This window comes from Zingiber officinale, chromosome 5B, assembly GCF_018446385.1.
Source record: "Zingiber officinale cultivar Zhangliang chromosome 5B, Zo_v1.1, whole genome shotgun sequence".
Lineage (NCBI taxonomy): Eukaryota > Viridiplantae > Streptophyta > Magnoliopsida > Zingiberales > Zingiberaceae > Zingiber > Zingiber officinale.
The window spans coordinates 74,637,402-74,648,578 of record NC_055995.1 but is presented as its reverse complement, the minus strand read 5'-3'; the positions used below and the strand labels follow the sequence as shown (position 1 = coordinate 74,648,578).

General features: G+C 46.8%; 1 protein-coding gene across 1 annotated transcript; it reads left to right on the top strand.

Annotated features, from left to right (window-relative positions):
- Positions 1 to 3,681: 3,681 nt before the first annotated feature.
- Positions 3,682 to 4,964, top strand: LOC121986741. Its single transcript, XM_042540683.1, has 2 exons — positions 3,682 to 4,013; positions 4,079 to 4,964. Exons 1-2 carry the CDS (start codon positions 3,682 to 3,684, stop codon positions 4,962 to 4,964), a joined length of 1,218 nt encoding a protein of 405 aa, XP_042396617.1.
- Positions 4,965 to 11,177: the final 6,213 nt, after the last annotated feature.

The window sequence follows — 11,177 nt, the reverse complement described above, 5'->3', positions numbered from 1 at the left end:
CAAATTCAAGAAGCGATGGCTGTGTTGGCCATCCTTGTATAACAGCAATAAATCCTCGATATTCTGGCCTCAAACCATGAATAATTATTCTTTTTATCCTTGCTTCCCCAATAGGAGCTGATGGATCTAGCTCTGAAATTTCGCGACATATCAACTTCACCTTGTGGAAGTATTGGGCAATCGTCTTGTCACATTGCGCTATTGACAATAACTCGTTCTCCAGAAGTTGCAATCTTGTATCATTCTTCTTCGAAAAAAGTGTAGCAAAGATATCCCACACTTCCTTTGGTGTTTTGGCATCTTGGATGTGCTCCAACATTTCTTCTTAAATTGTGATCTTTAAGGCAAACATTGCTTTACCTGCCTTAATCTTCCATTTTCGCAAAATGCCATTGGCGTCTTCTGCCGGCTGCGTAGCTTCACTACCACCAACAACCTCCCAAAGATCTTGACCTTGTAGGTAAGACTTCATGCATGTTGCTGTTGGTTGCTACTCGGAAAACCTATAGGTTCCACTGTACAAAAATTTTGTACAAAGGTCTGAACCTTTTCCTAGCTACCATGTGTTCTTTTAAATTAAATTTTGGATCGCCTGCGGAACTTAACACGTTTGATCCAAAACTTAATCTATTTGTTCTTTTAGGTTTTGACTTGGATCTCCTGCGGAACTTAACACGTTCGACCCAAGTCTCCTTAAGTTATTAATTTTATTAAATATTAATTTCCATAATTGGTTCCCAGTACTGACGTGGCGAGGCACATGGCCTTCTTGGATATGGGAGCAACCACCACCGACTAGACAAAACCTTTTATAGAAATCTAATATTTAATTTCCTAAAATAACTTTAGGTTAACCGAAGAGAACAATCAAATCACAAGGAAAAGAAAAACCAAAAGAACACAACATCGAAAAACATATTCGAAATTCTAGAACGTAAGCCTATTGTATTTGGTATTATTTCCATAAATAACTAGCATGATGCGGAAAGAAAAATTACTAGTTATACCTTGTAGAAAAACCTCTTGATCTTCTACCGTATTCCTCTTCTAACCTCGGACGTTGTGTGGGCAACGATCTTCCGAGATGAGAAACCACCAACCACCTTCTTCTCCTCCTAGCTAGGTTCGGCCATAAAGGAAAAAGCTTCACCAAGGAAGAAAACCAAAACACCAACCAAGCTCCAAGAGATGCTAGTTTCCTCTCCTTCTTCTTCTTCTTCTCCAAGTAGTATCCGGCCACCACAAGAGCTCTAAGGGAAGAGAGGGGTTCGGCCACCACAAGAGGAAGAGAAGGAAAGGATGGCCGGCCACACCAAGGAACAAAAGAGGGAGAGAAAATAATAGAGGTTGTATCTCTTGAAGGCACCCTCACCCCTTCTTTTATATTCCTTGGCCTAGGCAAATTAGGAAATTTAATTACAATAAAATTTCCTTAATTTCCTTGACATGATTTAATTGAGAAAAATAAAATAAAATTTCCCCAATTGAATTCAAGTGGCCGGCCACATCATGAAGAACAAATTGGACAAGTTTCAATCAACAATTAAAACTTCCTAATTTGTTTCCGGAAATTTTAAAAAATAAAATTTCTCTTCAAAAATCTCTTCATGGTTAATAAAAGGAAATTTCTATAATTTTAATTTTATCAACATGTGAATAATTTTAAAGAGAAAATAAAATATCTCACCAATCACAAATAAGGAAAGAGATCTAATCTCTTTCTTTAATATTTTGTAGATCTTTTATAAGAGAGATATTTTAATTTAAATTCTCTTTAATGAATTATTTCTTCCACATAATAAAAATTAAAATTAAAATTCCTTTTTAATTTAATTTGGCCGGCCCCCACTAGCTTGGGTTCAAGCTAGGGCCGGCCACCCACTCCCTAGCTTGGTTCCCAAGCTAGCTTGGCCGACCCCCAATTAGTGGGTATAGAAGGTGGGTATAGGTGGGTATAGAACTCTATAAATAAGAGGCTACGATAGGGACCGAGAGGAGGAATTGGTTTTGGTCTCCCGATAAAATTAAGCATCCCGTGTTCGCCCCGAACACACAACTTAATTTTATCAATAATAATTCATTCCACTAGAGAACTATTATTGAACTACCGCACCAATCACAAAGTACATTTTGGGCTCCTTCTTATTATGGCGTGTTAGTCTCCACGTGTTTAAGATATCAAATGTCCACTAATTAAGTGAGTTCTTGACAACTCATTTAATTAATATCTAAGTCCAAGTAGTACCACTCAACCTTATCGTCATGTTGGACTAAGTCCACTGCGGGGTTTAACATGACAATCCTTATGAGCTCTTCTTGGGGACATTATCAACCTAGTATCTCTAGGACACAGTTTCCTTCTATAATCAACAACACACACTATAAGTGATACCATTTCCCAACTTATCGGGTTTATTGATTCATCGAACTAAATCTCACCCATTGATAAATTAAAGAAATAAATATCAAATATATGTGCTTGTTATTATATTAGGATTAAGAGCACACACTTCCATAATAACTGAGGTCTTTGTTCCTTTATAAAGTCAGTATAAAAGAAACGACCTCAAATGGTCCTACTCAATACACTCTAAGTGTACTAGTGTAATTATACAGTCAAGATAAACTGATACCTAATTACACTACGACCTTCTAATGATTTGTTCCTTTCCATTTTGGTCGTGAGCTACTGTTTATAATTTATAAGGTACTGATAACATTATCTTCTGCATGTGACACCACATGCTATGTTATCTTCAATATAAATTAATTGAACAACTACAAACAAATGTAGATAATTTGACCAAATGTGATTCTTTATTCAAAACAAATGTTTACAAAAGCTTAGGCTTTCAGTATACACTCCAACAGTTGCCCACGTGTTGTAGTTTTTGTTGTTGAGCTTCTTGATACCTCCTACTACTTGAAGGTCCCCCATCACGTCGAAAAGCTTTGATTATACCAAACAAGTTTGATTAAAAAACTTGTAAAGCATAAAACTCCTCACAATCTTAGATAGCTCCACCAAGAATAATCCCTGATTAACTTGGCTCTGATACCAATTGTTGAAAATTGGACCAACAAACAAGTAAATAAATTACTTGTCTTACACTAACAAAAACAACACTACAACACCCTTTTTGTGGATCACTCACAATTCTAAGACAAAGAAGAAAAAAAAAACTTTGACTCACAAATTGATACTTAATTGATGAATGAAGCTAAATACAAGGTAGAGTATTTATAGTACTCTTCATACAATCTGGACCGTTCAATTAAATTAAATCCTAGCCATTGAAATTCTAATTCTTATCCATGAAATGAGAAAAACACTCTTGACCACATATTTAATTTTATCTTTTACCAAGTCGTCATCTTTATCTATTAGAAAAATAAATAATTAAATAGCAAATCTTATCTATAACTCTTATCTTTTATTGGATAAGTTTTATCCTTTATTTGGGTTGGAGTTGATATTTAACAAGCTCTGCTCGGCTCTGTTCTCTGCCTCCAATCCCTCCCGCACCGCCCACCAGCACCTCAAGCTTGGCATCTGCTCCAACTTCATGACCCCCCACCGTCGTCGCCGCGGATCCCCTCCCTATCTCATCCCATCCCATCCGGAAGCGGGAGCTGCCGTTGTTGCTCTCTGGCGGGGAGGAGGATCTGGCGGCGCTGGCGATGCTGGAGGACAGCGTCAAGATGCTGCAGAGCCCCGTGGCCTCATCCGTCGCCGCGCTCTCCAGACCGAAGGCCGAGAAGGCCCTCGCCCTACTCCCAGACTGGATCTTCGAGTCCGGCGGCGCCGTCTCCTTCTCCGCCCTCCGCCACCCGAGTTCCAAGCTTTCCTCCACCTGGTCGGCCTCCCCTCTTCCCCCCTCCGTTCTCTCCCTTCCTCCCTCCTCGAAGCCCGATACCTCCAGGCTCGCTCGTACTTCGAGGCCAGACTCCGCGACGCCGCCTTCTTCCAACTCGCTGCAGACGGTTAGAAGTCGTCGGCCGGGTCATCACTGGTCATCCTGTCCGTGAACCTCCCCAATGGAACCACGCTGCTTCATGAGACCCTGCTCACCGCTAGGGGTGAGCCACGCGACTACGCCGAGGAGCTCCTCTGTGTCGCCATAGCCAAACTCAGCGACAGCTGCATCGAACGGTGCGCCGACGTCATTGTCGACCGCTTCAACATCAACTCCCTTCGTGACCTCGAGAACCGCGGCGGCGAGCGGATGGTGAACGTCTCTTGCCAACTCCAAGCTTTCAACAGCTTGCTATTGGACTTCGCCCGACATCTCCCAGCCTTTTCTCGGACGTCGGAGAAGTGCTTGAAGCTGGCCGACTTCAACACCCGGTCTCGAATCCGCAGCATCTTCCTCAAGCACCAGCACAAGGAGAGCGGCTACACGAGACTCCTCCGGAACCACCGTTCCGCCACCGACTTTGCCGTGTTGGAGGACGTCATGAGCTTCATGCGCCCGATCCAAATGGTCATCCTAGACGATGACTGTAAGCTCGTCGGCACAGAGGAGGCATTCTCCTTGACGGAGGTGATTCAAGACAGCAGATTCTGGACCGAGCTGGAGGCGATTCAGTCGCTGGTCACGCTGGTGAAAACCATGGCCAGGGCAATGGAAACCGAGCAGCCGTCGATCGGGCAATGCTTAACTCTGTGGGACGAGCTGAGGTCCAAGATTCGAGAATGGCGCGCCAAATTCAACAATTGCGACGGCGACCTGGTCGACGAACTGATCGAGAAAAGATTCGAGAAGAACTACCGGTCGGCGTGGGCGGCGGCGTTCATGTTGGATCCTCTATTCCTGATCCGGGACTCGAGCGGGAATTACCTCCCACCATTCAACCGCCTATCGCCAGAGCAGGACAAGGACGCGAACCGTGTCGTCGCCCAGCTGGTGCCGGCGAAGGACGCCCCCTTGGCGCTCATGGAGCTGATGAAGTGGCGATCGTAGGGACTCGACCGGTTCTACGCCCAGGCCGTGCAACTGAAGCAGAGAGATCTGGCGACCGGGAAGACGACGCGGGTAGCCAACCTGCAGAGTCGCCGCCTAGTGTGGGAAAGTTGGTTGAGCGACTTCAAGTGCCTCCAGCGAGTCGCGAGCCACCTCATCTTCCTCCACGCCACCGCCGGAGGCGTCCAACGTGTCAACGCAACACTGATCCAGTGGCTGCGGGCGCACCTGCAGTCGCCAGCGGCGAAGAAGATCACTTTCGTGACCATTAATTCCAAGAGAGAAAGAAGAGACTTCACCACCGAGGAGGAGACAGACGCGGAGCTCCTCGACACTGCCATGCCCAAGGAGGAATCCTTCATGAAGACCTCGACATCAACATAATCTAAACCACATTTCCCTTAGATTCCAGTTGCTTTAGATTTCAGTTGCTTAGATTCAATTACCGTTGATCCCGTCCGGAAGCAGAGTTGGATGGAGGTGGGCCTTGTTGTGCTAAAAGTTGACAGAGAGTCATTGAGATGCTGAGTCAGCGAGGTACCCCTGGACAGGTGCACACGGGCGACTATATGGAAATAAAGGATCAGGATGATGGCGCTGTTGTTCTGCACACACTCAGACGAGTTACCCAGTCATTAGAGACTAGAAACCAGGGAAAAAGTCCCCGAGTCAGGTCCTCCGACGCTCAAGTCAGGTACTTTTTCCCTAGAAATCACAGAGAAAGCAAGAAAAGTAAAAGACTGGTTAAAAATGACGAGTGAGTGTACCTGCGTAAGGGACAAAGCATCCCTTTTTATACTGCAACTGAGGCTTCTGGAACCTGGCGAATGTCAGGGAATGTCGGATGTCAGGCTTTGTCTGGCGGTGGTCGACACGTGGCTTTCTCTTATAGGCTGGCGGAGGAACCGAGAAGGGTATGAGCCTCCCACCGTTAGAATATTCCCTGACATGTGATGATTGTTCTCTGACAGGTGGTTACGATTCCCTGCAGGTCTATTTGTCACGTAGTGTCTAGCCTCCTGACCCACCTTTGTCTATGTCATTCGGAGCTTGTACATCCTGACCTGCACTCTGGGTCTAATTCCTAACCTGCATCTATTTGCTGTTATCCATGGTATGAACATCCCGCCCTGCACACTGGGTCTGTCCACCGACCCACATGTGTCTACTTTTATCCATGGCATGAGTATTCTGACCTGCACGCTGGGTCTGACTCCCGACCCGCGTCTGTTTGCCGTTATCCATGGTATGAACGTCCCGACCTGCACGCTGGGTCTGTCCGCCGACCCACATGTGTTTGCTTTTATCCATGGCATGAGTATTCCGACCTGCACGCTGGGTCTGTCGCTGACCCACATGTGTCTGCTTTTATCCATGGCATGAGTATTCCGACTTGCATGCTGGGTCTGACTCCCGACCCGCGTCTATTTGCCGTTATCCATGGTATGAACGTCCCGCTCTGCACACTGGGTCTGTCCGCCGACCCACATGTGTTTGCTTTTATCCATGGCATGAGTATTCCGACCTGCACGCTGGGTCTGACTCCCGACCCGCGTCTGTTTGCCGTTATCCATGGTATGAACGTCCCGACCTGCACGCTGGGTCTGTCCGCCGACCCACATGTGTCTACTTTTATCCATGGCATGAGTATTCTGACCTGCACGCTGGGTCTGTCCGCCACCCACATGTGTATGCTTTTATCCATGGCATGAGTATTCTGACCTGCACGCTGGGTTTGTCCGCCGACCCACATGTGTCTGTTTTTATCCATGGCATGAGTATTCCGAACTACACACTGGGTCTGACTCCCGACCCGCGTCTGTTTGCCGTTATCCATGGTATGAACGTCCCGACCTGCACGCTGGGTCTGTCCGCCGACCCACATCACTTCATTGGAAGTTCTATTCGGTATACCCATCCAATTACTAAGTTGACTCCCTAGTCGCACCCGATCCCTGATCATATCTGACCCATGGGTCTGATCCTCGATTGACCTTGGTCCTGTGGGTCGGGTCCATTTCCGATTCCCTTCGAGGTCAGACCATTTCCGATTCCCTTCGAGGTCATATCTGACCCCCCTCATAAATATTGTCCCTTGATCAGTCCTTCAACTGAAGCTTTGACTTTAATCACATGGGCCAGACTCTTGACCTCCTTGTAATTCTGAGTTTTGACCTCCACAATGGCGTTGTCACGGAGGCTAGACTTCTGACCTATAGGCTGGCGTGACTTTTGACTTGCCATGAGGGCTAGACTTCTGACCTCCAGGCTGGCGTGACTTTTGACCCTTCTGTAGCTTTGATTCCGTGCCAGATCATCTCACAGACCCCACATTCATATACCGTATCACAAGCTTCCCTCTCAAGTCTAGTCGAAGGAAGACCCAAGTCTGACTGACTAGACCCATACACACCTCCGCGCTCTCTGCTCCCTGCCCTTCATACCGTACCAACCTTTATGTCCTGTCACCTGGGATACCCTGTCTGCATAATAGCTTTAGTGGTTGCTTGTGGTATGGCGCCTGTGTAATTGCTTTAGTGGTTGCTTGGGGTATGGTGCCTGTGTAATTGCTTTAGTGGTTGCCTGGGGTACGGTGCCTGTGTAATTGCTTTAGTGGTTGCCTGGGGTATGGTGCCTGTGTAATTGCTTTGTCTCAAGTACTCAATCTCCTCTTTAAAAAGACCTCAAGACGCTCTCTTCTCGTATCCTTCTCTTCCCCTGCTTTCTTCCTGCTTTTCTTCACTCTGCCTTCTCTTGGTTTCTCCTTGACACAATGCATTCGCCCTCTTCCAACGAGGTTGATCAGCCATCCCCCCAAGTGCGGATAAATCAACTCACCCTACAGCTTGCAGAGAAGGAGCATGAACTAAAAAGTATGTCCATGGACGCCGACGCCTTGTATCGCTTTGCTAAATCTCGCGTTCACACCGAAAAGGCGATGAAAGAAAAATACCAGTCTGACCTGCAACGCCAACTTAGCCTCCAGGAACATCTACAGCGAGAGCATGAGACCGAGCTATCCCTCCTCCGTACGTGCCTTAATGATAAACAAGACATCATCTCTCGGCAGCAGACAATCATCAGATCCCTTCAAGCTGAGCTGACCCGAGCTTCAAACATCCCAGTGGCCTCTGACCCTCAGGATGCTCCTTCCAGTGGCCATGCCTATATCCCTTAACTAACTCCTGTAGCTCCTGTCTAGGCTTTAGTTGTCTCAGTGACTCCTACCCGGGCTCTAGTTGTCTCAGTGACTCCTGGCCAGGCTCTAGTTGTCTCAGTGACTCCTAACTTGTAGGACGTTCTTTCCCGTAGGACGTTCCTTCTTGTAGGACGTTCCTTCCTGTAAGACATTCCTTTCTGTAAAACGTTCCTTCCTATAAGACATTCCATCCTGTAAAATGTTCCTTCCTGTAAGACGTTCCTTCCTGTAACAGCGCCTGTGTCCCTTGTCTTATGTAATTCATAAACAGTAATTCAGATATTGAACTCGTATAGTGGATGCTGGCTTTGTAATGAATGTTTTGTACGCTCACTGAACTACGTTGCTGTAGTTGCCTGTGACCCTGATATTTATTAGTTGGAAAGGCTCCTCCTCATGGGCAGTCCATCCCGCTCGATTCCATTTACCCCTTTGGTCTGTTGTGAGAGTCGATTTGCTGGCTGACCTAATGGCGTTTAGCAGTGGCGTTCAGCAGACCTGTGCGAAAGTCGAGCTCCCCCCATGACCACACTGACTCTTCGACTTCCGAGTCTGGTCCGTCTTTACTGCCACACTGGTTCCCAAGCGTCTTCCTCAGTTCCAAGAGAGTCCTTTCCCCTTCTCTTCGGTATAAAAGATTTGGAGCACTTCACCCTTCCTATCCGCATTTTCTCTTTATACCTGCTCCTTAACTTGTTCATGGAATCCCCCGAGTTGTCCGCTCTGCGTCGTCGGCTGGCTTTTACCGAGAAGGCTTTACATGATATGACCTTGAGCCGGGATCTACAAACCTCTCTTTCCTGGGAACTGGAAGAGTTATGGCGAGCGGCCAAATGTTGGACCCGGGCAGAAATGTCCCTGAAGATGAAAGCGCAAGCAGATTTTCACGCTCAACTCCATCATATCCTCTATCTGAAGTTGAAGCACGAGGATGAGTAGACATCTTTGAAGGAGGAAAATCGACTACAAAACGCCACCATTGATCAACTGCGGGCTACCCTTGATCGTACCCGGATGGAGCTGGCTCAAGCGAGAACGTGCTTAGAGGAAGGACTTCCAGTGTCTGGGTCCGATAGCAATTGAAAGCACTATTAAACGTTCCTTTCTATGAATCCCTCTTTGAAATGAAGCCTATTTTCTACTCTGTAACTGTGCTCCTTCATCCTAGTGTTTGTGTTTGTATCTCTATAAAACACCTGCATTCTTTCAGCCTTTTTAGAAAACATAACAAAAGCACTTCGCGTACCTTACTTTCTTCTCACCCCTTGCCAACACAGTAGTGAGCAGTAATACCTGTAAGGCGTGTTGTATTTTGCTTTATATGTAAAAGATACTAACTGAAAGAGTGCTTGAGCCAACCGGGAAGGTTGTTGGTCGTGAGAGCAATGCTCACTTATAACTCACACTGAGACGAGAGTCTGGAACAGCCGACTGAGCAGCTTGGTCGTTGGGCGTGAGGGTAGAGCTCACTTATAACTTGCACTGAGGTAAGAGTCTGGAACAGCCGACCGAGCAGCTCGGTCGTTGGGCGTGAGAGCAGAGATCACTTATAACTTGCACCGAGGTAAGAGTCTGGAACAGCCGACTGAGCAGCTCGATCGTTGGGCGTGAGAGCAGAGCTCACTTATAACTTGCACTGAGGCAAGAGTCTGGAACAGCCGATCGAGCAGCTCGGTCGTTGGGTGTGAGAGCAGAGCTCACTTATAACTTGCACTGAGGCAAGAGTCTGGGACAGCCGACCGAGCAGGAGCCCTTCTGGTCCAGATAAATGTTACCAATCTGCGGATCGATCCTCCAACCAGGACACCTGTAGCCGACCTGGGGATTTAACTTCCGATCCGGCTATGGGTTGCCGATCTGGGGGTCGAACTCCCGACCCAGATATACGTTGCCAATCTGGGAGTCGAACTCCCGACCCAGATATACATTGCCGATCTGGGAGTCGAACTCCCGACCCGGAATCGTTCAAAAAGCTTCCACCTCGCCTGTCATCAAGAAACATATTATTAGTGGTGTTGAGGGGATAGCCGTATTAACACTTTACTTAGCCTTGGCCCTGCTATGTTTGAATTCCTTTCCCGCTACTTTTCTTTCACGGTTCCCCAGAAGAGCGTGTGGTAAGCGTTTCCGTACGCTTGCTTCATATCATGATTTCCATATCACGTCCATCATTAATACGGCTTCTTGGAGGTCGACACCTATCCTTTGCCTTTATTGCTTATGCAGAGTGACGCCGCCCACACCACTCCTTTTTGTACACGCTTTTCCATAAGAGCATGTTCTTCGACGATCGGACGGTTTTAAGCGCTTCACCCAAAAAGATACTCTTCTTTTTGATATTCCCTAGGAACACTCCCTTTATAAACCCTAAAGGTCGTCCGCAGTCATTGCCTTGCGTGTTTTGATCGCTTGCTTCCTATTGCTTCAACTTCACCGGCGTCCGCACCTTTCCTCTTCTAAGCTCCTCCGTCTAGCGTTCTCTTTCTCTTCGACTAATCTCGTCCTCAACCCTCTTTACCCTGATAATGACCGATGGTAAGACCACTCTTTGGTATTCCTGCTTCATTTCAGATATGGATGACCACGACCTATCCGTGATTCGCTCGGACCTGCATCTTGATAACACTTATGAACTCCGAGTTCCCACACCACAAGAACATCCTGCTAGCCCTCCAAAAGGTTTCGTGACCATTTTTAGAGACCAGATTCTATGAGGTCTTCGTTTTCCTATCCATCCCTTCATTTCTTCCCTGAGCGAGTACTTTGGCGTTTGTATTTCTCAGCTTGCTCCCAATTTCTTTAGGGAAGTTTGCGGCACCATTATTCTCTTTCGTGTATATGAGCTTCCCTTGACTGTTCATCTTTTTCACCACTTTTATTCCTTCAAACGCTCAGAGCCGGGCGTATTCCTGGTGCAAGCTAGGCCCGGCTATAAGTTCTTTACAGACTTGCCCTCTTCGAACAAGGGGTGGAAATCCTGTTTTTTCTTTGTTAGAATGCCTCAACCACTGGTC